At 39.5% G+C, this 24,313-nt stretch overlaps 1 protein-coding gene across 1 annotated transcript; it reads left to right on the top strand.

Annotated features, from left to right (window-relative positions):
- The first annotated feature begins 424 nt into the window (after positions 1 to 424).
- On the top strand, positions 425 to 22,487 carry pcp4b (Purkinje cell protein 4b). The gene is made up of 3 exons (XM_037267455.1): positions 425 to 582; positions 14,432 to 14,483; positions 21,909 to 22,487. Exons 1-3 carry the CDS (start codon positions 574 to 576, stop codon positions 22,037 to 22,039), a joined length of 192 nt encoding a protein of 63 aa, XP_037123350.1. The 5' UTR covers positions 425 to 573; the 3' UTR covers positions 22,040 to 22,487.
- Positions 22,488 to 24,313: the final 1,826 nt, after the last annotated feature.

Below are 24,313 nucleotides of genomic sequence, written 5' to 3'. Positions count from 1 at the left end.
AGTTAGTGTTTCTGATAAGTGTTTCGGCCAGCAGATAAGACTTTGCTGGCACCACTAAAACATAAAAAAAACACCACAATGACAGTTTTTCTAGAATGATTACCCTTCTGCCACAACTGAACATCTGTCTCTATAAAAGCATCACATCTGATACAGCTTGCCATAATTTAGTGTCGGGACTCATTAGATTGAAAGAGAAATATGTATCTTAATAACAGTGCTTCACTGACGGTTGCCAAGGGAGGACAAATGAACTGTTGTTACAAATGAGAACCGTGGGGGTGTACCATGAAATATTTCTAACTGAATGAATATGTGCCCTCCCCCTAAGGCCAATCACCACGGCAGGGGGCTTCCACCATGACCACATGATGAAGAGTTGAAGGAGTTGGGTGGTAACTTGGGGGAGACCCGCTCGCCTACGGCGCTGCTATTGGTTTATCCGTGACGTGGATGGCACGGAGGAGTCGGCTTGAGGACTTTATAAAAGCGAGCTGCTGTGCGTGCAGTGAGTCACCATCCACGAAACCAACCCTGTTTAAAGAACCGCAAACCTCTACTTAAAGGTGCACCATGAGCGGGGTAAGAATTAATTACGCGTTTTAACTAATTATTACGCACGGACTTTGCGGCAATGCGCACTGGTGGGAAGCGTCGTTAACGAGTATTATTGATCTCTTCCGCTGTGATTGTCGACTCGTTGCTCTTAGCTGTCATGCGATGTTACTTTAAATGATGTTTTACTCACATTTGTAACATGAAATGGGGCGCATTATTCACGTGCGCGCACTTTAGGGTGACGGCAAGGTTTACGCGCAGGTCTTTGCTGCTGCTTTTTACCAATCCACGTAATACTGATCCCAGATTCAACAGTGCTGACAAGTGGTCACGGGGGGGGGAAAAAAGTGTTAAAATGGGCTTTATCTGGAGCAGTTTTGGATGAATCGAGTATTTTCAAGTTGTAGTGTTTGTTGCGATGTGTTGAACTGGGTGGATGTGTACCAAATGAAATGACAATGTTTTAAATAATTGATGCAATAATCATGATTTAAAAAAAAAGACCAAACTGTTTTTTTTTTGTTTTTTTTAATTGTCTTTCTGTTTGAATTCCTGGACATATGAAATGAAGGTGACTTAAACTGATGCCGCTTGCTGTCTGTTTTTTTTATGAATATGATAATTACTTTGAAATCCAATGTCACGAGATGGAAAAAGACGTCCGTCCACCAGATACCAAGTTGTCACTGTTGAAATGGAACCACTTAGTTAATTGTTTTAATCAACAACACCATTCAGCAGATGAATTACAATTTAATGGACATTTATTTTTTTAATGTTTTAGCAGGTAAGTAAATTGAGAACACTTTCTCATTTACATTGACGACCTGGAGGCAAAGTGTGTGAAATGTCTTGCCCAAGGATGCAACGATTTGCGAACATCTTGTGCTGTTGCTGTGCATTCTACTGTAGTGGTGCGTGAAAATGTTGGCTGTGAATGGTTTCAAGGGATATGAGTGTATATTGTTGCACAAACATCATCATGGAATATTTTTTTTAATGGGAGCTCTAGTTCAGCCAGGGAATTGACTTGTTTGTGTCTGCTTAAACGAATATTTGCGGTGTTACTGTATGATGCTCGTTCACAATATTAAAGATGGGATAACTTGAATGACTTATTATGGCTACTATATGTCATTCGCTACATCTATTCAGTCTAATGGGTTTCATTACAAGAGTGCTAGCCTATTGCAAAACACAATAATACTCCGTTTTGATTGACACTGTTCAAAAGATACTAATTCAAAGATTAGAAATGAACAATCATTGCTCAGTCAATTATTTGATCATTGAAAATCAGACAATGATGTCCAGTTAAAGCAGTGACACCGTAAATCGCGTGTTGGAGCAATTGAGGCAAAATGATGGGCACTATGTATGGCTGTATAAAGCCAACGGAGTTGACATTGATTTCATCTCATCTAATTTGCTGTCCAAAGAAGTGCAGCATAACGGCAGCTGTGGGAAGTTGAGCTGCATCTATTCTCTAGACATCTGTGCAGTAGAACACTAACATTGAAATATGAATTCTGAACATTCAGAGTGATACTTTATTGATTGAGAAAATACACATCGCTTTTAGAAACACCTCAGTATTGCAGTTCTAAACTGCAGTATACCACAAAAAGCACAACATATGGTATTTAACTATGAAGTGCCTGCCAGATAACTCTAATTCCATTGGGAACAGTTTAATAAGCAGGTAAATTCAAATTTAAACACATATCTGAAATTGAAAGCCTGACATTTCTGAGCCTGAACTGAGTTTAGTGCTGCCCTGCAATTGGCTGGCAACCAGTTCAGGGTGTCCCCCGCTTACTGCCCGAAGTCAGTTGGAATAGGCTCCAGTACTTAAACAACTTAAAACTGGTGTCATCTGGTCTAAAGTCTAATCTGCTTTCTGTCGGTATTGGCAAGTGTGCTCGGAATGTGTAACAGACCACGCCCTAGGTCTGGCAAAATGCCTAGCAAGGTGTAGCACGGTCTGCTAAGTTCCGAAACACAACAAACCAGACTTGCCCCGGCACGAAAATAAAAATGCACCAGTTTTTATGCCCAAGCGCATGTGCGTGCGCTTGTCTATGAAAATAGGACCAAGTATGTTACACAATTGCAAAAAGCCAAACTTTGCTTTTGTTACGTTATCCCCAATTACAATTTAAAAGCACGATGCCTGCGAGCTACTCCAGAAAAGCGACAGCACTTTTGATGGACGGAATAGAGTGAAGTGATACAACAAAAATGTTTTAGCATCCAATTTGCAGTCTTAACTTGTTTAGCAATGATTTGCATGTGTTGCATTTTGTAAGCTTTTTGTGCAATTCAAAGAAAAAAAAAATAAAGAAAGTTCAGGTCAAGGCAAAAGTGGGCTAACGGTACACTGATAGCAACCTTCAGAACAAAGGCAGGCTTAGTTTGGGAGCACAACCTGAGTGGAATGTATGATTGTCATCAGCTCAAATGGCAAATGTAGACAACAGCGCACTTCTGCCGCAAGCTGTTTGTAACAAATTGTACGCTGGGCGGCTTAATAAAAGATGCATACTGGGTGTACACACACACACACACAACAGGGAGCTGTTTGAATAATTGAATCCCTTTCACCCGCAGCAAAATCGCAAACCTTTGATTTGCCGTTAATATGCAAAGTAAAGAGACTCTGCCATTTCCTGTTGATTAATAAAGGTGTTACATTAGAGTGGATATTGTGTGAATGCAAGCGGGATGAGGTGAGAATGAGATGATTGTATTCGTCTCAGCGGTGAAGAGCAGAGTGATGCTGGATGAATGTCTGAAATATGTTTTAGTCTCCAAACATGACCAGAAGATAAAAAAAATAATTGACAAAATTCCGCCAAAACAAAACAGACCCCCGCCCCCAGAATTTACTGCAAACTTGAGCCATCTCTCTTTTTTTCCCCTCTCACCTTACATCCTCACCTTCCCCTCTTAGAAACTCCAAATCCATCTTCAGCTATAAACCTTCCACCTCTCCCTTCCATCCTAGATTATTAAAATATTCCCTAGTAATATTTGTATGTACTGAATGAAATCAGTCATATTCTCAAATAGTCATAAAATGCCATCCATCCATTTTCAACACAACTTATCCTGTTCAGGGCCCCAAGGGGTGCTGGAATCTGGCAAACCATACCCTGAACTGGTCGCTAGCTAGTTGCCCACAATCCAGCAATTGTATAATACTGTACACCGTAAAAGTACACGAATAAATTAGATGGGATAATTGAGCCATGGGCTGAACTTGCCCTTTTGCTCAACGTATTCTCTACTGTCTCCTCAGCTCAGAGCTGCATTCAGTATTTTGCCCCATCCATCTAACTAAATAAGGTAATCAAATTAATAGGAACAGCACTCAATAGGATGCAGTGCAGTTACCATGACACATTAATTGACATCTTGTCAAGTGAATACCCCTCTGACAATGTGCATCTTAATAACTTCAATGGTGGATATCAAACGATTTTGCTGTTGTGCCTAAAAAGTGTCCAGGAGTGTAGTTGCACAATATCCCCAAGGTGCATTCTATCTTTACTTTTTAATTATACCCCACTTCCCTCCGCCCCCTAGCCCCCCAGTGTAGTCAACAACTTCAAAAAAGATTAAAAATCCAGAAGAACAAGTCCCTAAAGCTTCTGTCAGCGTGTGTATGTCAAAGCGAAATGAATGAGCTGACAACAGAAAAAATGTCAGTTGCTCCAGATAGTGGAAAATGGCTGACTGGGATGTTTTAATCCCTCCCCCCCCCCCTCTGCACCGACAAGAGGTTAAGCTACTGACACTGTTACTAGACATCATAATAACACTGTTGCACCCATTAAGGACTTTCACTATGAAATTATTTGAAATAACGTTACACAAAATAACATTTGATCCATTAAATTGATCAATCTTGCAATTAAAGAGCCTTTAATTTCCTATTATTTACAGATGTAATACAGACAATTCTAATAATAACAATAATATAATCTTTTAGTTTTTTGTGAAGACAGAATTTTGTATACAGCACAGGTATTGAATGGCAACAGCATACATAAGGAAGTGTCTGACAATGTGCTGATGCTGGATATGTATGTATTTGGAACAGTGGTTCTTAACCTTGTTGGAGGTACTGAACCCCACCAGTATCATATGCGCATTCACCGAACCTCTCTTTAGTGAAAAAAATAATTTTTTTCAAATTCAACACATCAATGTTTATTACTAAATGAGCCATGCATGAACATCACCTTGTTCAAAGAACATAACGAACAATGCATGAACTCAAAACAAATAAATACCTGCAAATCAGTGTGATGTCTGCTGTTGCCTTTGCGAGACCAGTACATATATGCGTCGTCACGAATTCACAAGATAAATCAGGTGTGTTCGGACCTCCGCAATGGAGGCTCTGCCGAATCCCTGAGACCGATTCACCGAACCCCTAGGGTTCGATCAAACCCAGGTTAAGAACCACTGATTTGGAAAGAGAGCAAATATGATGCATTGGGATGATTGCAAATTTGCATACACTTTGTCTGGACTGACCGGAGACTTTTTAATGATGATTTTGAGACTTTAGAATCAGCCTTGTGTTTGTTTGGTTCTGGCCCCTAATTCAACATACAGACAGGAACCATAAATTTGACAGAAAAAGCAATTTAATTTAGTTTAAGCTGCGGCTGAGACTTCACTAAGTAATTGGACTGAAATCTTTTAGACAGGATGTAAAGAGGGTGTCATTACATCGATAGTCGGTACAAACGAGGCAAACAGCCCATCCTTATAGGACACAAATAAAAAGTACCTCTTTCAGTTAGCGTTTTATTGACCACAATGCACTAATAACGTTACACAGGCGAAACAATGCCAGTGAGTTTGGTTCATTATCCAACAGGGCGTGAGTCCGTCCATTGTTTTCCTCTCTTGTTTGGTCCTCTCTCTGGGTTCAAGCACTTGCTCTCCATCCCATTAGAAAAGTGACATTAGAGGCTTTCACCATCAGCGCCATGAAGCGTTTAATCTACCAAAATGTATCTGAGGATGGAAATCTGCACAAGATAAGTCTGCCCTCGTCTCTGCCGACTGGCAAAGCCCCAAGAGAAACTGGTGTGTCACTATGTTCAGATGCTAAGCAGCTTTAGAACGTGTTCTGCAGGATTAGCGGACTTTTGTGGATTGTGTCATTCTGTTGTGTCGCGGCCTCCCACGTTGATGGTTGCGTTTTCATTTGCTATTGAACACGCAGATGGTTTCATTTCGGAGAGGCTGGTTGAATTTTTAAAACCACTAAAATTGTATTGGGTTTATTCTCCTTTAGTTTGCGTTCATGGTCTCCAATGAATGAATGTGCAGATGTGCAGATTCCATCTGATTTGAGCTAGCCATACTTGCTTAGCATATTTGGTGGTCTGGAGATTAATACTATTTTGGTGAGTTTCATTGAGTGCTCTGTTTCTTTTTAATATGCACTTCAACAACACGACATGATGTGATTTTGCAGTGTTCAAAGTATTTAAAATTTCTAATAGTCACAAGAACATTTTGTAAAGCTTGGGTCTACCACTTTCCATTATCAAACAATCTGTATTAACTCATCAGTGTTTATCATCATTGATTCCCATCAGGATGAGCTTAATTACCAATCACGACATCAGCCAACACAGCAAAGAAGATATGAATAACAATGACAAATTAACCTGCAGATTTGAGCATCACTGAAATTGCTGCTATTACACACTGGTGTGTTTTTACACTGCAGCTGAGTCTGATCACTATTATGGAGCCATATATTCACAAGCTGTGCACACGCTAAGGGTTGGGAGGAGGGGTGTGCCACATGATGTTACTGGGCGGCTTGGTCTGCATGTTGCACAGGGAATCCACAATGTATAGTGAATCAATAAAAGAAATAGGCATCTCTATTAAGCCTGTTACTCGGGTGAAGTGCTTTGGGAGTGCTTCCCCTGCAGTGGGTGATCAATGAAGCTATATTATAGGGAAGCAGCATGCATGATGCGAATATATAAATTGATCCGAATAGATGAATTGGCGGTAAATAGCATAATGCAGTTAAACATTTATGTGTCTAGTATTCCTAACGCACAAAAAAAAATCTCTTCTTTGCTTACTGTACAGATGGCACTGAATGTAAATCACACATTCGGGCGAGTTCAGCAACAGAGCAGTCTGCGCACATGTTTCAGTCATGTACCTTACAAGTCGAGGAGGCTGCAAGCGTCTGAATTAGCTAAGCGACATTCCTGCTGCATGCTGCAAATTTACCCAGCACAAAATCATTACAGCATCACACCCCAGAGATTGGAGGCTGAAAATAGCACTTCAGAGACTGCGGGGGACTGCAGGGCAAGCTAATAAGCAGGAAAGTTGCAGAAACAGGTTTGAGCCTAAGAGGGTTTGAACGTGAGAACAAGTGGAAAGATGTCAGCGGACGCATTTGCATACCTTCACTCATCACCAAGCCTGCCCCAGTAAATCTGAAGATTATAATTTTGTGCAACCTTTCTCTTCTTAAGTCTCATCGTGAATTTGGTTACATAAGAGTAACTAATGCACAGATGCTGACACAGAAAAATAGATTTCATAGTGTAAGCTGGAGAAAGATTTGTTTGGAGGATTTTTGAAGCCATACATATAAAGAGGGTTATTCTCGGACCACTCTGAGTGTGGCTGCTACTGTGATGTTTTCATAATTGTTTTGGTAAACAGGCTCCATTGATTCTAATGTGATGCTTTTGAGTGCACACAATGAAATAACTGTTTGCCTATTAATTGGAAAAAATAAATCCTGCTCTGAGCTCATCGTCAGAATTGAGAAAGTTCACGCCAGCTTGCAAAGACAGAAATCCAAGTACAAGCTCACAAGTGATTGGGTGGTTGAGAAGGAGCAGGGTAAGACTAAGAGGGTAATCAAACCCAACTCAGTAAAACAGGGCTAACCAAGGTTATTTGGATGTCAAAGTCATTCGTTTTGTAGCAAAAGAAATGTTTCAATCGTCGCAACAATGTTTATCTTTGTAGACAAGAACCATAGAACTTTAGCTATTTGGTTTATATTTGAGCTCACACATAATTTAACACGATATTCTACCAGTGGCAAAATTCTTATGTTGACGTAACAAAAGGTTTGTCACTCTTTGGCCATTAATGGCCACGGAAGATCTCATCTGCTCAGGCCAAGATTGACCTCTACACGACTTGACAGTTGCAGTTCTTTTAGCTTTTGAGGAAATGGTTTTGTGACACACTTTCAATAAGTGTTGAGGAGACGACGTGAACATGAATGATTACGGTCTAATACTGCTTTTTTAAAGCTTTTGCGTTTGGGAGGTTGCCAAGTTGCACTGTTGAAATGAAGTCCATTTAATTTATTTCCACATCCATCAATCTACTTTGGTCAAATACACATTATTTATGACGAATTCCTATTTTAGTAGCATCTCACTACCCGAGAAGCTTTTCTGTGGGGTTTTGCAGCAATTGTGAACATCTCTGGTGTGGAAGGACGGGCAGAGGACAGCTTCATCATCATCACTGCTCATAATTAGTCTCTTAATTTGAACACCTTGCTCCTTGCAGTTCATTCCTGGGCTCTCCTGCCGCTTGGCCCACAAAAGCAGACGGGAGCGTTATCTGGGTCGCATTGATGTCACGTGGACCTACGCACAGCTGATGTCCGCCTGGAACTAGATGGCAGCACATAGCAGACTAACTGCCAACAGGCGAGCCTTTCAAAAGGGTCAACATCGCTGATCCAGATGGAGTAGCTGAAGCCAAAACATCTATCATTGCTTGATGCCAACTTTGCTTATGAATCAAATATTGCAGATTAACCAACTAAGAAGCTTTCACAGCCTATTGATTCTTTAATGCTCTCATCTTCTTATAAACAGGAAGCGAGTACATGAGAATTTCGTGTGGACATGGTAAATGTTTTTGGCAGAACTACAACAAAATGTAGTTTTTGTTCTCCTCCCATCATTTTTAATGGTCTCTGTAGCACAATTTCAACATGAAATCCATATTATGGCATCATCAGTGCGTCCACCTCAAGTTGTTGCCATGCAACACTGAGCCGTAATTCAGCAATGGCCATAATAGTGTTTATGTGCCTTGGGAGGAGAGGAAATAAAAAGAGGAAAAGATAATTGCTCCTATTTGTGGTTGTTGAAAAGGGGGCCACCTTGGGGAGCCAGAGCCGGAGGTGAGAAGTGTCATTAACATTTCCTTTCGCCAGCGAGGGTAACAACTGCAGATCTCTCCTGGATGAGTCAAATATCATGAGATTTAAGTTGCCAATGATGGTGGAGGTTGCCTGGTGAAAGGGCCGAGTCAGACGGGCTTCAGTATACGTTAATATGAATTTGATAACATTGTTTCACAGAGCAGCAGTTTTAGAGATTAGACACATTGTAAAAAAATATTTACTTAACTTCCACTTTGAGATGATTTTCCTCTTCCAACTTTACTTCTCCCAAAAGGTTGACCTATTCCTTTAATCACTACAAACAAGCACTTGTATAGCTTTCCCACAGATTGGTTTTATTATTCCTTAAATAAAAACCGAGTGAAGGACCTCATGATTAAAAGTGTGTCAGTGAGAATCACAGTAACTGGCTTCTGTAAATTGACTGGCTGATTGAACCTGAAGCCATCCTGATTCCTGACCGTGCACAACTTCATCTCTCCTTCGCCTTCCGCGTTGTTAGGTACCACCATCACCACAATCGCAAATCGAGGAAAGTAATCCCCAGACGCTAGCAAAGCTTGCACTAATGAAAGAAACACCATAAAATGTAATCTCGTCAATTTCAAGGCTCATTAAGTTGTGTAACAGACGGGGAGTTTGAAAAAATAATTTGACGAGTCAAAGTAATGTATTTTCTCTGCTTCTCGCTCTCTCTTCTTCTCTGTGGGAATTGCTGTGAATTAAAAAATAGTTTCCAGCTAGTATTCAAAGGAAAGAAAAAAAAAAAAAACTTTTATTGAACAGGCACAGTTTGTAAGGCTCCGTTCAGGCACTTTGATCAGTCTCCATGGTTGCATGACAGTCGGCCTGCCTTGCTTTCTTGAGGCGGGTTTATACACAATGAATTTTCACATCTTAAGTGATTTTTGAAACGTGAGAGCCCTCACACATTTTCAGGAAAATAAATGCTCCATGTGTTCTTACTGCTCTAATTGTGTGATAGCCGACACAGCCCATCACACTCATTTGCCGGCTATTGTAAATTTCCTTCCCAAATCAAACTAGATGATTGTCAATGTACCGAGATTGACCTGTAAGAGGCATCGCGGTGCCATTGAAGCTACCGGAAAATATTAAGAAGAAGAAAGTGTCACCTTCCAATTGTACAATCTGTGACTCAGCTGAACTTGGTGGTGACTACTCACATAAAAGTTTGATGAAGATTGAAGAACAGGTTCAGCATTTAGTAAGACTGGATAATGGCCTGGATAATGACTCAGTGTCATCTTTCCGAGACATCCGACAATCGGGCCTTTGTTCACTTTGATCAGAAGCGTCAAAATAATGCTTAAATTTGGCCTGTGTGTACCTTGCTTTCTAAATAATTTAGCCATAATCAGCCTGAATCACTTAAGAATGGCTAGCTGGTCCACACACAACTTCTCTTTTTGCAGTGCATCATTAAAAGAATATATACTATACAGTTCAGCTAAAATTATATCATAGTTGAATTCAATTCATTCCTCTGTACCAACATCACTTATTGCAGTCGAATGTCTATTACAGAATAAAGATGTAAGGGGGATATTCATACTTACATGTGTTCCACCTGCTTGCAACACTAAAATAAGAAGAACTCCTCTACACTACTTTCTCTTCTTGAATTTAACAAATAGAGGAGGATGTAAAAAAATTGCGGCGTGGACTTATTGATCCAGCACTGATTTAGCACAGTTTCACGATACCCTGTGGCCTTCGTGGCAGTATGCTTTATGTAACAGCCAATGCGGCTCACGCAGATAAATGTGAGTTGAAGCTTTTACACACGGAGTGCTTGTAGTGAAGGGGTGCTTGCAGACTCACTCCCACTGTGGTGAAGATGAGCAGGCTGCTTCTGAGTAGATGAAGAGGCAGCAGCAGAATGAAGGGAGTTTTAACATAGTGCCTTTTCGTGGACCCACCACACTCTGGACGTCACCTTTTTGAGCCGGGTGAGCGACACATCATAGTGAACGATGCAATTTGTCACTGTCATGGAAACAAGACATTTTGAAGCACACCAAGATGCACTTACTATATGTTGCTATGAAACCAAGGACATTTGTTTTTTTTTACATTCATAGTCCGTTTTAAAATTTTGCCTTTAGACATCAGCACAATGAATTCAAAATAAAATAATCAAGATACGACTGAAGTGAAGACTCTCGTGTTGAATTTCAAAACAAAATATTTTATTTAGGAAAATAAGGTTCTACGTATTTTTGGGTTGTTTAATAATGTTAAGGCCAATTGCCCATCCCCCAAAAGGCGCACAGACATGTTAAGGAGTACCTTAAGTTAGCTTCATCTGTTCCTATTGTTTACACACAATATGTACATTCAGTTGGACTAATGATGCTTGATCTGTGGATATGTGTGCATATTCTTCTTGATGTGCATTCGAGTGAAAGTGCACTGAAAATGTGACGTATTTTGTGCTTCAGTGCACTTAACAAATCAAACAAACAAACATACAAACAAACATAAAGGTCATCTGCGCGTGGCAGCTTCTGTCTACTAAGAATGGGAAAGATAAAATATATTCACATATTCTCTGCTGTACAGCGTGCATGCAGAGTGCATATATAATTTCAAATTCTGCTTGACTCGTCTGTGTGTGTGTGTGCGCCCTTTTATTTGCTTTATTTGTCATATTTCATATTTCATATTTCAACCTTAATTGAGAGCCCAGAGGTACAAATTCTCAAGAAGGCTACAGTTGAATGCTGTGTGTGTGTGTGTGTGTGTGTATGTGCGTGCATGCGTGTATTACCTCAATGCACTTCCTGTCCCTCAATGGCCGTTCATGATAAACGAGAGGTTCAAGTTGAATCTCACTGCTCTCCATCACCCTCATCAGTGTAATTACAGGTTTTTCCTCCACTTGATTGGTTTTGAATCCACACACTTATTTGTTCCTCTCACAGATTGTGTGTGTGTGCGTTCGTCTGACAGGTGAGCTGATTTGTTGGTCAGTGTGTGTATGTGTGTGTTTAGAGCATTTCCCCACTCAGTAATCTTGCTCGTCAAGTTGCTGTTATGGCAATTTACACTTGGCTCAGTCCCAGAGGTGGTGAGGCAGAACGGTTCCTTCTCCCTGCTGCCCTGTGTGATAGGTCCTCAGCACCTCAGTGCATGGAACATGTATACCGTAAACTAAATTACCTCAAGTTACGGCTTGTTGAGACGATAGTTGCAATATGTTAACCCTGCTACAATCTGCTCATGCATTATTAAATACAAAAATGCAAAGGAAATGTTTTTTTAAAACAAAGTCCTCAAGTGATCTGGACCAATACTGTCAGTAACATTTGTGTTCGTCAATTGTTTTCACCCAATTTCATTTGGTTGTGTGTCCGGTGCATCTGTTTAAATTAAATGAATATTTATGTCCAGAGTTCCAAGGTTCTTGCTTTTTTCCTCCCTGCATTTCTGTCTATAATAGACAGATAGACACAAATGGACGGACGGATGGATGGATGGATGGATGGATGGATGGATGGATGGATGGACGAACAGACAGATGAACAGATGGATGGACAGATGGAGGAATGGATGGAAGTATAGAATTTTGGGAAGCAGGACCCATGTCATCCCTTGAGGCTGTGTCCTCTCGAGCCCCGTTCAGCAAGTGCTTGCCAGGAGCAAGGGACTGGCAATCAGTATCCGAGCGAGGGAAAACATTTCCAGTAGATTTATTTATCATATGGAATTTTGAGTCGTGCATTATCCGGTCCTTCACCTAGACCTATTTGCCTTGGGTGACCCTTCCAGGGGACTAGAGACCGCAACAATTTAGCTCCTGGGATTATTATTATATGCAAACCTCTCCTCCACGGTAAGGAAGAAGAGACTAATATCATTGATACAATTATCATGAACTGATTGACTAAATCATAAATCAAACACACGTTTAATTTCCTCTTGTGATGGTAAGATGTTAAGAATGATGGTTGACAAGTTAATGTAACCAACAAGAAAATGAAAAATCTGATCAATTTAAAATGGCCGTTGATGTGCATTCACAAAAAGAGGACGCTTCCAAGCTTATTCCCATCTCTTCCTCCTTCTGCCATCAAAGTGCAGCTCACGCTATTTGAAATGCATTGAAAGTGTTGAATAAATAATGTCGAGAGACAAGCTGAGAAAAGAGGACAAATACTATGCTATTAAAGCCTTGACATGAACAAATAGGAAACCTTTGAACAAACCAGGTAATTACAAAGACCTGGTTGCAGTGAGAGCTTCTGAGGCACCAAAGGCTCAAGCACACATTGCACTCCAATGGAATCATGTCCTGTTTGGTTATTCTTCACATCCCCTAGTGTGTTCCTTGTATCGAACCTCAGAAATATTATTTTTGTTATTTAGAACCAGAAGATGAAGAAGCATTCAATGCCTTCAGCTGCTTTCCTATTTTAATTATCAGAAATAAATACATTTACTTCTTTTGCAGCAAAAGAATCATAAACAAATACTTCCAAACGGGAATGTTTTTTCTGATTGAAGGCCATTTGAAGCTCTGGGAAAATCATTTTTGTCTCGAACATCAGAAGTTTTTGACTGAAGAATTAGAACACCCACTGTGCTTGCTCCTTGCCGCTTTACCCTTCCTTTGCTGTTTTCTTTTCTCTCCAGATGAAGAGTTTTTAGTCATCAATTTCCCATTGCCAATGCTTTTATGAGCTAGTCTCAAGGGGATAGGGGCAGCATTGATCCTGCTCTGTCATCAGCGATCCCACCAAGCCTGTTCACTTGAAACCTGCCGGCCAAACTGCTATAAATGGTCCACATTGATGATGAGAAGAGAGATAATTTAATTGGGTGAAAGCTTGATTCGATTTCACCAATCAACCATTCATTGATAAATCACACCATCAGCTGTATTTTGGTCGGTATTGTGAATTTTACATGACAATTGCAATTTTGTTGAAAAATGCGTTGGTTGCAGGGTAAATTTGTTTGCGAGATGTGGTTGCGAAGATAGATGGTCTATCAAAGCATTTGTAAACACATGCTCAGGGACATCACTTGAGAGAAATGGATAACTGATGCTGAATTATTTAACAAGTAGCAGATGCGAAGGAGAAGCAAACAGAGCAGAATGTGATGCAATCACGTATATATTGTACTATGGAGTGCTTGGTCTGCAAAACAAGTGTAATCATAAACAAGACAGATAAATTGGAAATATCCAGTCTCAAGAAATTAGACAATAAATTAACTTCACATAATCTATGCGTCTACATGGTGGGTTTAGTGAACGTTCCCTGAAGATAACATTGGGTTATATTGACACAGTCGTCATGGGAAATTTTTAAGTGCTTCTAAAGATACCGTTCGCAAAATTGCACAAAAAAACTACAAATTTCAGTGAAACTTTGTAAAATTGTAGGTGGGTGGTCCCGAAACTATGGGCCAAGGAAGACTCTATTAAACATTATTGAGAATCTGGAAAAGGACATCAATGGAATCATCCATCCCCAGAGTCAAGCGAGCAAGACCTGAGTTTTTTTCCATTCTTCACAAATGTTCATGAATGACTGTTGCTTGAATGTGTACAGTTTTATTTCGGCTTTGAGGGGAAAACAATAGTGTTTACCAAATGATTCCTCTTTCTCTCCGCAGAGGCAAGGATCTGGGCCTGCAGCTGGCAACAACAAAACCTCCGGAGGACAAGGTAAGCTGCAGTCTCATTCCCGAGGTCAAAACCCAAGGCGTACACAGCAAACTCTCTGCAACATCTAATAATGAAGGGCATCACGAGGCTCACTGCATGTTGTCACTTTGTGTACACCGTAAATGCAGGAGGTTCACTGCAACCTCGATTCTTGATTGATTTTAGACTGGTATTCTTTTTTTAATCAAAGTGCAGGTAGACAGATTCGGCGTCTGTGGAAATCTGATTATTATCATCTTAAAAATACGTTTATTACAGCACCCCCTCATGAGGGAAGCCACTTCCAATAGATTGTAAAAAGGTTTACTGCGTTCCCTCCCACAATGGTGCACCGGGGCACAAGTTTTTCTAAACATTTCTCTAAATCAAAGCAATAACTGGCAGATTGCAAGAAGACGGCGAGGGAACGTCAGCCAATGATTAAATGAGGCGAGCGGATAGAGTGGAAAGAAGGATAAATCCACCGGAGTTTGTAGGACGTGATGGCTCATGTATTCAGGATGAGCTTTTAAAGGCAGACGTCCAATGATTGACAGTAACAAAGGCTGAAGGACAGCTGCCATCACACACATGCACGCACAAACACATCACACACACGCACGCACGTTATGGGACTAGAGGCCTTGCCATCAGATCTGATTACAAATTGACCACAGCAAAGTGTCACATCAATGTCAACATGGCAGCAACATACAGTGCACAAATTTGAAAAAGAGCTCATCTGTCACTTCCTGGTAATACGTTGTCCCCTGAAGTTCAGGTGGTGTGAGCGAGAGCAAAGGAGCTGCGCCAACCATCAGCAGGCTACTGTGAGCGCCGTTATTTATTTAAAATGACACATTGTTCAGCAAAATAAATTCTGCATCTATTGGAATTTTCAGCCAATGTTGGCCTCTCGAAATAACCTTTGTTGGTATATGTTGCTGTGCTTTGCAGCTTTCTCATAAATCATTTTGAGCTATAATGGTTGGACTCACTTGGGTAGAATAATGCAAACATAAGGAGACAAAGACGAGATGACTCTCAGCTCAAAATCCTCTGATGAGAGTATGCACGATGAGACTGAGATTTACCCTATTTACTCAAGCCCGGGGGAGCAAAAAAAAAACAAAAAAAAGACTTCCCCAACCCTGTTTACTGTTAATCTCTCTGTCAATACACAAAAGCAGAAGCAAAATAAACCAAGACATCGACTGCTATTATCTTTTGTAATTTAGCGTGCTGCAAATTACAGCAGTGATTTAGAATGTGCCGCTTACCCATTTGTACAATAAGAAAGATAACAATCTGTGCGGGTGTGCATAAAAAATCATTTGGGTGGATATAATGCATATGTTTTCTGTATTTTCTATACTTTTCTATACATGGTTCCTATATGGTTGCTAAAGCCAGGATACACTATGCACTGGTAGGGTACATATTAACAAATGTTTTTGACTCCCATTTACACCTTTTGACAATCGGATGTCTTTAATGGACATAAAATACATGTTTTGCAATGCGGGACAAAGCTTTTGTCCCCTGTGCAAACACACTCAAGCACTGGGAGAACATGCAGACACAGACGTGCCACAGCATGCTGCCCAATTCCAGACAGAAACTCTGAAGATTGAAAAGCAGCTTAGAGCTTAATGGTAATGTTCTTTGCATTCAGTGAAAGAAGAAAGAAGAAAAGCAAAGGCGTTTTGTATCCAGTATAAGTTTACTGTTTTAAGAGTGGGAGGATGAGGAGTGGTATTAATGACTGCGGTTGTGGCTCCAACTAACTCCACAAGCAGAGTTTATCTTTCCAGACAACCTCTCTCACAAGCTCAAGGACAGTAGCACATATAAATGTATTCAGTCTTATTTTAACAGGGAATACTAAAGTGAGAGGACACAATCACAGCGCATGACCCCCAGTCCCACAGCAGGGCTGTTTGCCTCATTACAGAAATATTGGGAATCACCAGGATGGCAAAGATTACTTTGCAAAAGGGAATATTGATTCAGTGGATGCCTGAAGAAACACTATTTCAATCCAACTGCTTGTATCTCTGGGGATGTTTGGTGCTGTTGAGATACACATGCACACAACACAACGTATTTGAAACAATTCGTTAAAATAAGGACATGGATGGGGAACATTTATGTGGTTAATGATGCTTCCAGGATCATATTCCTCCATTTCACTACTATCACTGACGTTTTTCTCCTTATAGTCCCATAAAATCTCGATTACCCTTCATTTACATCCTTTTATAAGATCATTTTTTTAACATCTCAACATCCATAGAGGTTGACTAGAGTAACAGGCCTATTTTAAGCAAGTAAGGAGAAAGAACAGAGTGAATATTCAGAAACATTGTCAGAAAACTAAATTCCTAAAATCTACTTAAGTACAGTAAGTATTTGTACTTTACACTATTTGTACTTTCCACTGACACCATTGTAATTTGGCATACAGCACGAATCTGCTCACAAGAGTAATAACTCCTCCTCCACGGTTCTGAATAGACCCAGGAATGTTTCAACTTAGCTCACCTTTAGAGATCAAAGTTATCCTTTTTTTTTATAAATAGATTGCAGTGGGCTCTCAGCGATGATGACCCAATTCCTGCATCCTTTTTTAATTAGCTTTACTGTACTCGGTTGTTGCTATGCTGAATACATCAAGGGTATGGAGGCATTCACTGCTCTTTTGAGTCTTTGAACACACCACATTCAGTCCATAGGTTGTGCATCCACCCGGAAAGCCAAGTAAAAGTTGACACAGTGTGAGCAACCAAGCCTGCAGTAGTAATCAATACAGTGTGTGTATGTGTGTATTGATTGCGGCAGGTGTCTCACACATACTGGCACTTCAATGGTTTTGGAGGGCGTATGTTTTCTCATGCTGACTTTTAACTAGAGACACACAAAAACTGGCTAGTTACAATGTGTATACTAACATAATTGTGCATGCACTCAAAGTGCTTTACATGGATTAAAACCAAGCTCTACTCTTACTCTCTAACTGGCTTACTTCTTTTTACCCTTTAATTAACAACACACAATGCAAATGGACGTTGCATGGATGTTGTGGGAGTTAAAAACCTTTCAACAATGTTTATTTGCACACAAATAGTGCAGCAACACTTGCAGACAGACAATTCAATAATAATCATGGGTTGTTTTATTAGAAATGAGGAATTTGTGCAGCTTCATCTTTTTTGTGTTCCATCATGAAATTCACATGTATTATATCGGCATTAATTGCCCCCTGGTGGCTAAGGGATGAACACCAGAAGGAACAGCACAGTATCTGTCGAGTTAAAGGATGAAAAATATATGAAAATGTTTAATTATTTACATTCTATTTAACTACCGTTTTTTTCCGTGTATAATGCGCCCCCATGTATAATACGCACCCTAAAAATGGCATGTTGATGCTGGAAAAAAGCCTGTACCCATGTATAATACGCACCCAATTTTTTTTTTTTTTTTGCTTTTTTTTTTTTTTTTTTTTTTTTAAGTCCCAATGATCGTCACACACGCAGGGAGGCAATGGGTCCCATTTTTATAGTCTTTGGTATGGTCTTAACTAGGCTGGATGTATTTTTTTTTTGTTGGCGTTGATTTCTCCGACTGCCCGTAAAGGCACCACCGCGATCAGATGAAAAGAGAGGAAAGTGACGTGCGGACATGTGAAAAAGGCGGCTCTGTATGGGAGAGACGTTGAAGAGGAATAAAAACACCCTTGGAAACCAAAACTTGCCCCTCGTCGTGACTCGGAGCCGCAACAAATGTTTCGGATTTGTGTAGGGTACATTGTGACAGCAAACGAGCAGGTGATCGAGCAAGCGTCTGATACGAGAGCATTGCGTTCGTATGGAGCGTGTTTGAAGTGAACAGCAGAGACGAAAGGAACATGGCAAAGTGTTGTGAAATAAAATATTACCTGTAATACGCATTTTGTTATTTGCTGATTGTATTAAACTATCACATTCATTGTCAGTCAAGAAGAGAAGAGGACTATTATCCCTTCTTTGACGAAATGACCAGAGCACAGTACAAACACACTATTGTCGGTCAGTCCTGTTGTTGGTTTTGTTGTACCATGATTTTCTTAAAAAAAAAAAAAAAAAAAAAAAAAAAAAAAAAATTAAAAAAAAAAAAATTAAAAAAAATTTGTACCCATGTATAATGCGCACCCCAGATTTTAGGACAATAAATTAGTTAAATTTTGCGCATTATACACGGAAAAAAACGGTATGTCATTTCTCTATGATGTCACACTTTCCTGAAGATTGTTATTTTTATTAAAAACACATTTAATTTGGTTGTGAGTGTTTTAGCATTTCCAGTCATTTGAATGTGGAAAGAGTTGACATAAAAGTGACATGGGTTACAACTGTGGTCATAAAACGAAATAACTTGAAAGTCAATGTAGCACTATTTTTAATTTTTTTTCTTAAAAATAAAGTTTCAAGAACATCTCATAAAAGATTGTCCAAGAGCTTCCCCTGTACAGTACACTTGATCGTCCAATATACTGTCCTACTATAAGAACTGTGTTTAAATGGGAAGCCTGCATTTTGCATTTGGCTCAACATTACAGGTACTATGAATAAATCCCATAAAGCAGCCCCTTAAGCTGAAAATAAATGCCCTCTCACTATCTAAAACCTTGCATTATATTACTTGAAGATAAATTTTGACTTTCCAAATCTGTCTCACTCGTGTCAAGGTCTGTAAGGCTTTCTTTTATGCGTCTTGCCCCCCCCTCACTACCACCACCCACCTACCCATGGCTCAACTGCTTTTAAAGCAGTCAAATCAATAAGGAGTCCCATATTTCACGCCTCTCCAGAGACACTTTTAAAAGACATTCTGAAAGACAGCCAAGCGAGCATGGCCTTACCATGTCCCTTGTGAACCCATTTCATCTACACAACTCTACAGAAAGATTGGCACCAAACTGGCAAGTCATGCCTAAAGTAAATCCTTAAAGCCAAACATCTCCCGGTGCATAGATTCCGGCGGTTATCATCGAAGCGATAAATGAATAAATATAGCCCCCTTCATAGAAAAGTGGGGAGGAATCCAAATAGCCCTCTGACAGCCGATTTACACGCTCATTAGGTGAAGACAGGGACACTGATGGTGCTGCCAGAGGTAATAGCGTGATCGTCTGTGTTGGGGGCAGAGACTCACATCTTTCGAGTGAGCGCCATCTATCATTGTCACTGAGTGAGACAGAGTGAGAACTTACCTCAGCTGAGCCTTCGTCAATATGATATGCACATGAAAGTAGAACTATAGAGCAAGCAGTAACGCAACAAAAATTCAAATTCAATCCAAAATCTCAGAAAAGAAAAAAAATGCCTCAGAAATCAAAGACTTACTATCTAAACCTATGTGACTGAGATTTCATCTTTTGTTTTGCTTTTTTTTTTGAACACGGAAAAGTGCCATTGGTGGCAAAGAGGCGTGTGATGGTAACCATAGAACCAAAAATGAAATTTTACCAGACGAACACCTAGGAAAAAGGCGGACCAATGTGTGAGAGGGCAACGAGGCAATTGCCTACTGTGATTGGATAAGGGGTGAAAAGAGGTGGGATTAGAATTATTAGGCAAATTTGATTTAAAAATGAGTCCAACTCTTTGTGAAGAAATGGTTATGGTGAAAAAAAGGGAGGAAATTCTGGTTTTGGGACGAATGGGCTACACATGATCAGTACAGGTATGTCTTGTGTTGTCACAGTGAAGGGCATGGCTCAATAGTCAATGCTTCCATCTGGGACTCCAAACAACCATCACTGGAACAGTGGAAAATCCAATAGCAATTATGTCACATTAGAATCTTGTCCTGACACGGGGATTAGTGACTCGCCCTTGAGAAGCAAGAAAAAAGGAGTTTTGACCAGCCATGAGGGATCAGGGGGGGATTAGCTACATTGTCAATGCACAAGCAGGTTCGTTATACCGCCCTCTGTGGATTTCACTGGCTTCTGCTGTTTGTTGCTTCCTAATTAGTCAGTCAGGATCTTGTAACGCACATGAGGCACGATCATTGTGGAGCAAATATGCTATATCGAGGGTCATTTTCCTTGGTTCTGCTTCATGGAGCTGCAAACTGACAGATGTTTAAACCTCAGTGGAATTCACAGTGTAAATGTTAGTGTGCCGTGACCTTTAAAGCCCCATAGAGCCCAGTTACTTACACTGACATATGCGCTCTGCTCAACCAATAATGGGAATTGATGACATTTAATTGGTGCCGAGGTAATTGCAGATTACAGTCCTCGTTATCGTTCATCTGTATGGATGCCAGGCCAGTTGTCTGCGGGGGGGGTCAAAGGTTTACACTTTCCACAAAGGTTTTCTTTGTCAATATGTGCAAAAACTTTGACATTATTTATAAATTCAAACAGATGCATGTGAGCATGATGCAAGCTCAAAGCGAGTCTGCTTCTGAAATCTATTCTTCAGACACAACACACACTTCAACATCCACCTAAACTTTAATGAATTCAAAAATCCATTTGCTTTTATGCATTATTAAAGCCAGCTTTAAATTCCTTACAATGCGTATTATATAAAACAGGATAATATAATACCAAAATATATTTTGTGTAGATGCATGTGTATGTGATACAGATCATGTGTTATTCATTTTTATACTATGCCTTTGAATGAAAATATGACTACATTTTTTTCTTTTGGATTGAATTATTTGGCGGTTTTGGGGGGATTACAGTTATGGCGTCTTGAGCAGAGTTTTCAGATGATTAAATGCTTTTCATTAATCTTTGCTATGTCCTTTGACCTGAGAAACAAAGTCCATTTTGATGACATTGGACCTTTTGTGTGGTATTTCAGGGTTCTCTATGCAAAGCCACTGTTGTGTGTTCATTTCAATGGAAGGAACAGAGTTCATATATGTCACTTCAGTTACTGTAGTTCATTAAAAATACATTTACGTCAACATTTTCATCACACTTGAAGAAATCTTTAATAAGAAATGAATGATTACATACATTAACATGAAATGAGTTGAAAGCAAGGCTGCATGACAGCACTGTTAAATGGTTCATACTGACTCACTCAGATGCATTATTGCATTCTGTAGTCCATTTTCACCTATGTATTCACAATTCAAATATTGTACTAACGTTCCATAGGCCTTAGTGTCCAAAATGTAGAGTATGACACAACTTCTTTATTAATTTATTTATTTATAATACAATAGAATATATTACAAAAGTGTGTGTATATATGTATGTATATGTATTTACGTATATATGTGCACACTATAATATAGCGTGTCTATATAGTGACTATATAGATATTAGATAATCTAATCTCATGGTAGGATCACTTAATCACGCTTAATCATTCTGTGAGAGGTGACATCCCTTTCCAAATATACATATATCACTCTTTTTGTTTTCCCCTCCAGATGCATCCAAGGCGGACGTCCCGGAAGATTTCGACATCGACATGGAAAACCCAGAGACTGAGAAGGCGGCCGTAGCCATCCAGTCGCAGTTCAGGAAGTTCCAGAAGAAGAAACGTGACGATAAGTCCTAGTTGGCGGTCACTGTGACCACACAGTGACATTTGCATGTGTCATACCTGTTTGAACTCCACTAGTTGTAATGGAGTTTTGGGGAAGGAGAAGGAATGCAATAGCCTGTTAAACATATGTCTGTGAAAGAAAAAAACACATTCTATTATTACAGTCATATTTATTAATAATCAACTGCTGTATTTGGAAGAAAATTGGAGAAACTGTTTTTTTTCTCGTTGTATTTGTCTCTTAGATCATAAAGTAGTATTTGTGATGGGATATGTTTTTGTTCTCGTCCCAGCCTCAATAATTCCCAAATGAATCTATATTGTGTTTGTCGATGGAGCAAAAGGTGTGTTAGAGTGATGATGGTTTTAGTAAAATTAGCCTGCATCCCATTCTAGCAGATGATTTCACTATACCCGCATGTACACACTGAATGAATAAAGACTGTTTGGTGAACAAGTGCCCAGTGTGTGTGTGTATAATATGTATTTCAATTATGTACTAAACCAGAATAGCGCTACGATGCAGATTTGATTCCCAGCCACTGGCGGTGGGGAAACACATTGTACCAAGCAAATCTTTGCATTCTGACAGTAATAAGGTAGTAGATGACAATATCTAGCCTTTCTTCTTTACAAACACAACAGATAGGAATCTCTGCCTGGCTAATGGCTAACTATTTACATCATGCTAGAATAAAAAAAAATAATTTGTAACTAAAACAAAGTCATTTAAACAACAGTCACATTACTGCATAGATACAACACATTTGATTAAAAATAAATACTTACAAAAATAAATGAATAGATGGATAAATAAAGGAATAGATGGATGGATAATAAATAAATAAATAAATTTCCAAAGGCTTTAAAGGCCAAAGATGAAGACACTTTGGTGAGAATCTGAAAAGAAAAGTAAGGTGACAGGCATAACAATGGCTGGAGGAATTCAAATTCCCGGGCAATGGACCCAGTGACCAAATAGATCAACCAGATAAGGTTCCACCTACACCTCAGATTCATAGCTCAGATTTTGACGTGGTAACTATAAATAGCAAAGCTTTTGGACAAACCTTTGCTGAATCTCTTCCTTTTTAAATTTGCTGACCTTCTATATGTAGAACCACTGCCTGATTCCGACTGAGCACTTTAGCTGGAGGCGCTTTAAAAGCATAGCATAGCCTTTCATAAAGGTCGTGCATATTTAGCTCATGCTTACTTCAAATGGATTCCTCTGATATTGTAAGCCAGATATAGCATTGTCAAGTTTTTTTTCCTGCATTTGAGTGCTGCACTTGGATTGTGTTTAAATGAGCCGGTTGTAGCTGTCAAGAAAGCAGCCCATTAAAGTTGATCACAGCATGCAGCCTCCAAGTGTTGAGAGTTCATTTATCAGACACGTAGTATGTTCTTGTGCACTAGTCTTCACATGTTACACTTTTGTAGACTCTTAAATGAAGGATCACATAAGAACACTTTCCACCAACCAAGCACTTTATCACGTACACCTGCATAATCTAATGTCATAAGAGCTGTAACCAAAATTCTCTCCTAACGTGGTTATTAATTCAACTTAAGAGTTAATAACCAAATAATAGTTTGAGACCATGCACAGAAAATAGATACAGATTATATTTATTGTATTTATGCTGTTGTATTTTTTACTTTTACTGTGCACTATGGGTTTAGTGTGTACATTAGTTTTGAATTGTTGTGTTATAATACAAATTCTTCCATGATGGTCCGCACTACAGTAAGTAATGTCTAAGGCCCCATGAAAAAGTTGTTTCATGTATCATATTAGGAATTATGCTCCAACGTATGGCACAATATATCAAGTCTACAAGGTTATACGCCTCAGAGGAATCTGGAGGTTCACCAAGAGTTTAAACTGCTAAAGAAGCTTTCTTTAAATTTGGGATCATGACATCCCAGAGGGCAAGTGGAGAAATAATCTTGATAGGAGCTCAGAGTGTGCGAGCCTTACGAAGATTAAACAACCTAAATAACAGCACCAAATTCTTGGGTTGTAAATGAAGGTGGTTTAAAACAAAAAGATAATAAAATATTAATTCATTCAACTTAATCTGTTCTCTACTTAGGTCTACATATCAATGTTGGATTTAAGAAGTTCAGAAGGAAGTCCCTTTATTTCAGGCATAATAAGAAATATAAAATTAAAAAATACGGGAAAGTCATTTAAAGGCTTGCATCATTTTCTATAGGCACACTGCTCTCCTCTCATGTAAGGACGTATTTATAATCATGCAAATTTAACATTAACCCATG

Source organism: Syngnathus acus, chromosome 13 (genome assembly GCF_901709675.1).
Source record: "Syngnathus acus chromosome 13, fSynAcu1.2, whole genome shotgun sequence".
In the NCBI taxonomy this organism is placed as follows: Eukaryota; Metazoa; Chordata; class Actinopteri; order Syngnathiformes; family Syngnathidae; genus Syngnathus; species Syngnathus acus.
The sequence above is the reverse complement of the archived record's forward strand: the minus strand, read 5'-3'. Positions and strand labels throughout refer to the sequence as shown.

Coding starts and splice junctions, on each gene's coding strand:
- pcp4b (XM_037267455.1), top strand. Junction 14,484..21,908: donor CAAAACCTCCGGAGGACAAG/GTAAGCTGCAGT, acceptor TTTCCCCTCCAG/ATGCATCCAAGGCGGACGTC.